General features: G+C 32.3%; 1 protein-coding gene across 2 annotated transcripts; it reads right to left on the bottom strand.

Annotated features, from left to right (window-relative positions):
* LOC110602911 (equilibrative nucleotide transporter 3) lies at positions 1–3,194 on the bottom strand. Of its 2 annotated transcripts, none has more exons than XM_021740510.2 (10): positions 2,992–3,194; positions 2,708–2,781; positions 2,529–2,636; positions 2,237–2,392; positions 1,996–2,139; positions 1,796–1,901; positions 1,518–1,684; positions 1,222–1,376; positions 479–737; positions 1–378 (listed from the first exon to the last, which is right to left on the bottom strand). In XM_021740510.2, the coding sequence occupies exons 2-10, from the start codon at positions 2,756–2,758 to the stop codon at positions 268–270; spliced, it is 1,257 nt and encodes a 418-aa protein (XP_021596202.1). In that variant the 5' UTR covers positions 2,759–2,781; positions 2,992–3,194; the 3' UTR covers positions 1–267. The 2 variants fall into 2 exon arrangements, with proteins under 2 accessions (XP_021596202.1, XP_021596201.1); XM_021740509.2 differs by having other exon boundaries at positions 2,865–2,998.
* Positions 3,195–3,825: the final 631 nt, after the last annotated feature.

The raw sequence follows: 3,825 nt of genomic DNA, 5'->3' as shown, positions 1-3,825 counted from the left end.
TAGCCAAAACATGAAATTGACTTGCAATCCTTTGATAAATATTTACAATCAATTCTAATAAGCTAGAACGACAGTTCTTGCCTAAACAAGATCTATGATTGATTCAAAATACAAACATGGAGATTTCACTTTCATGTGAAATCCACTGTGATTATTGTGCCCTTAGTAAATCTAAAGAGTCTAGACAAGTATTTCCATATTGAAAATTGTTAGGAAGTGAAACTATTGCTGACTTAATATAATGCAGACTTCATCAGAAATGGCTTCTTAGAATGAACCATTACCAATAAGCCACAGCCAATCAAGAGAAACCCCTGCAAATATCCCAGCTAACAAGAACACCACAAGAAGATTACCCAGAGCATTCTGCTCAGGTCCCTGCAAAACCAGGAAATCTATTTTCATCAGAAACCAAACCAAATCAAAATCCTACATTTGTGTTCCATATTACAACATATTTTTCAAGTTGTGAACTAACCCTGTAACCTTTGGGTGCCACTGTTAAGACACACACAGTGAGATAACCATTTGTTAGTCCCAGAAAAGATGTGAGCATGATCATCCATCCTTGATCAGCATATTTTGCTGTGAAGTAGAATGCAGGAATCAGTAGAAAACGAGACAGAATTGCGATCATTAGGCCTTTTCTTGACTCCAATTTCAAGCATTTCACCAGGGGAATGTATCTTGCAATGAGATCCAAAATATTGTACATTGCAATCAGAACAAGTGGATACCTGAAACACCATCAGTTGTCAGATTATAGTCAATGATAAATTACTGTCACGTTCTTGAATTTTTTAAAAATTCACTAGTTCGTCCATGTTTCAAAATCACTCAAATAAAACGTTCTTGTATTTTGTAAAGTCCAACTTTTTAGGCACTTTGTTAAAAAAAAAAAACAGTTAGCTGCCCCTATAATCTTAATTTTATATATTATTTAGTCCATGTTATTTTAAGTATTCACACTATTTGTCCCTTTGACCAAGACTAAAATAAGTTGATTAACAATTTCTTTAATAAAAGGATTAAATAGTTCAATTTTACAAAATATAGGATGTTATAATTGAGCAATTTTGAAACAAGGACGAACTAGTGAATTTGCTAAAAACTTAGGGACCTAATAGTAATTTTTCCTATAGTTGATCTAAGTCTATAAGGTCCTTCTACAGTAAACATCTAAACCAAGCTTTTCTTCTACAATCATGAATTTAGGCTTACCAAGAACCCAACTGGTGTTCACCAGTATTTTCATATATGAATCCAGGGAAAATTGATAAGGTCAGTACATATATCAGAAACAGGTCAATTGCATAATCAATATTTTGTAAGAACAGTTCCTTGTTGCTCAATCGTTCAACTTGTTTGGGGTCAGCCTGCAAACAAACAAGAATTTTTATTGGATTTCAATTTTAAAGGAACTCTAATGATCATGTAAATACTAAAATGAGATTAAAGAAGTTAGGTATGTTAGAAAGTAATATAAATGCAGGAGGATTATAAGGAAGTTGCATTACTTGTTGGGTTTGGATTCCTGCTGCTGCAAGATCAGCTGAAACAGTTTTTGATCCTTCTGAGGCTGCTTTTGCACGGTAATACTTCACTATTGGCAGTTTAGGGAAGACAAATGCATACAATATAACACATAGAAGCTCCACCAAAGTGGCGATTGCTAAAAAAAACACTGCAAAAATTTAAACAAGAGAATGGTCATTAATAGGCGTACTTCAAAATTCAGATCAAGAATGAAAAATTGACGGACAAGGTTGAATAAATTGAAGAAAGAGTCACATACTAACTCCTTTTCGAAGCCCATCACTGGCCTTTTCAAATGCTGCTTTTGTGATTAGCCTCAAAGCAGAGGTCAGTGCTCCTGCTGCAGCCAACCCAGCAAGGAAGGACTAATACCATAAAGAAACAACCAAGGTGTATAAGTGTCTCAAATTATTCTGAAAATCCAAGAATTCAAAGGAAATGGCAAGAAGAAAGACAAACTTGGATGAATTCAGGGCACATGAAAGACAAGTCTCCAACCATTCCACCTTGGACATGAGCATCTGAAAGTCCAAAAACAGCGACTACAGCACATATGCCAAGGAAATATCCAATTCCCCCTTTGCCTGATGTGGCCAAGTCCAGCTGAAATAAAATAATTTGGCAGCGAAGTATAGCCAAATTACTTATTATTCACAATTCAAGTTGGATGAGATAACAAATAGAGATTGACAGTACTTACAACCAAAAGCATCAAAGTACTTGCAGTGAAAAGAATGTATCCAGCTATGTTCCTCTTTCTAGTATCAACTTTTGATTCATTGTATGCTAGTAACCCCATCGTCCCCAGAGCAAACGGTTGGTAGACTAGAGTCAGTACCCTTGAAGGATGGTAACTCTTCAAAAATGATGGAAAAAGAAGATCATAATCGTTAAAACAAATGGTTCTGCGAACAGTACGAGGACTCAAAACTGACAAATCCTCAATCAGTACTAAGAAAATTTCAGGTTCAGAAACAAATGAAGATACCCACCTCAGGAAACAAACTATAATAGTAATCTCCTATGGTCAGCATAGTATTCCAAGCAACAAGGGACCCAAGTCCAAGAATCCAACAAACAAACAATGCTTTATATTTTCCCTGGACATCACAGAAAATTAATTCAACAATCAATCCCAATTGATTAAACCAAGTGTAAGCTGAGCACAAACCTCAAGCCTTGGTGGCGGAGCCAGAGCTCCACTTCCATCAGCAGTAGTCATTGGCTTCTGGGTATTCTTTCACTCTGCAAACAGAAGCGTAAACATGAAAATTATTATAACCCCACGAACCAATTTTGAAGGAAGAATTGCCCTTAAAGACAGAAACCTTATCAAGATTAACGTTAAAAACAAGAAATTGTATGACCACTCCTCTGGGATTGGTATGTAGAGGAGAGGATATGAAAGCAAAATATGGTGCAGAATTCAAAAGCAGAGGATTGAAGATTCTCTACCTTTAAATATTTTCCTTGAAAGTGTGAATTGAGAATAATGGTTGATGGGTATACAAAAGTGGAATCCAAAGAATCTTTAAAAGTCGACTGAATCAATGACAGACGATATTACTCTATCAATGGAAAATTCATTTTGATAAAAGGGAAGTAGTAATTAGTTCAGATTGTTATCGGCAAAAAAATCGTATTGACGGTTGGCGTAGCTGTTGAGAGGGAAATAAATCCAATTAAGGTAATGTATTTTGCTTTCAATTTTTTTATTAATTAAATTTTTATATTTTTATGAAGGGTGAAATAAGTAATTATTTGACAAAATATTATTTTTTAATTTTTTTATAATTTTAAAAATTATATACATTTTCTACATATTTTTTAAGCTTTTGTGTTAATTAAAATACTAAATTTTTTATATTTTAAATTATAAAAATAATATTTTACTATTAAATAAAGATGTATTTTATCTTAAACAACATAATTAAATTGAGAAAACTAATTTCTTAAACAATTTCAACTCAAATGAATTGAATTGTAAATAAATTAAACTGAATTTTTGAATTTTTTCAATTTTTTTATTAAATATGTCCACAGATTTTTTATTTTAAATAAAAAATTATTAAAAATTAATTAAACTAAATTAAATTTATTTCAAAAAAACTAAATTAAATTAATTTTTATAAAAAATTTTATTTTAAATAGAAAGAGACTTCGATTAAATGCCAAGAATTAGAAACAAAATAGTTGTCAATTCCTCAATGGAAAAGCAATTTCTAATTCATACTTCTCTGTCTTCGTTATTGGACAAATTGATATGGAATTTATAATAAAATTCTATTT

Source organism: Manihot esculenta, chromosome 16 (genome assembly GCF_001659605.2).
Source record: "Manihot esculenta cultivar AM560-2 chromosome 16, M.esculenta_v8, whole genome shotgun sequence".
Classification (NCBI taxonomy): Eukaryota; Viridiplantae; Streptophyta; class Magnoliopsida; order Malpighiales; family Euphorbiaceae; genus Manihot; species Manihot esculenta.
This window is presented reverse-complemented; position numbering and strand designations above follow the sequence as displayed.

Coding starts and splice junctions, on each gene's coding strand:
- LOC110602911 (XM_021740510.2), bottom strand. CDS start 2,758: ATGACTACTGCTGATGGAAGTGGAGCTCTGGCTCCGCCACCAAGGCTT. Junction 1,902..1,995: donor TGTGCCCTGAATTCATCCAA/GTTTGTCTTTCT, acceptor TTATGGTATTAG/TCCTTCCTTGCTGGGTTGGC. Junction 379..478: donor TGGCACCCAAAGGTTACAGG/GTTAGTTCACAA, acceptor CTGGTTTTGCAG/GGACCTGAGCAGAATGCTCT.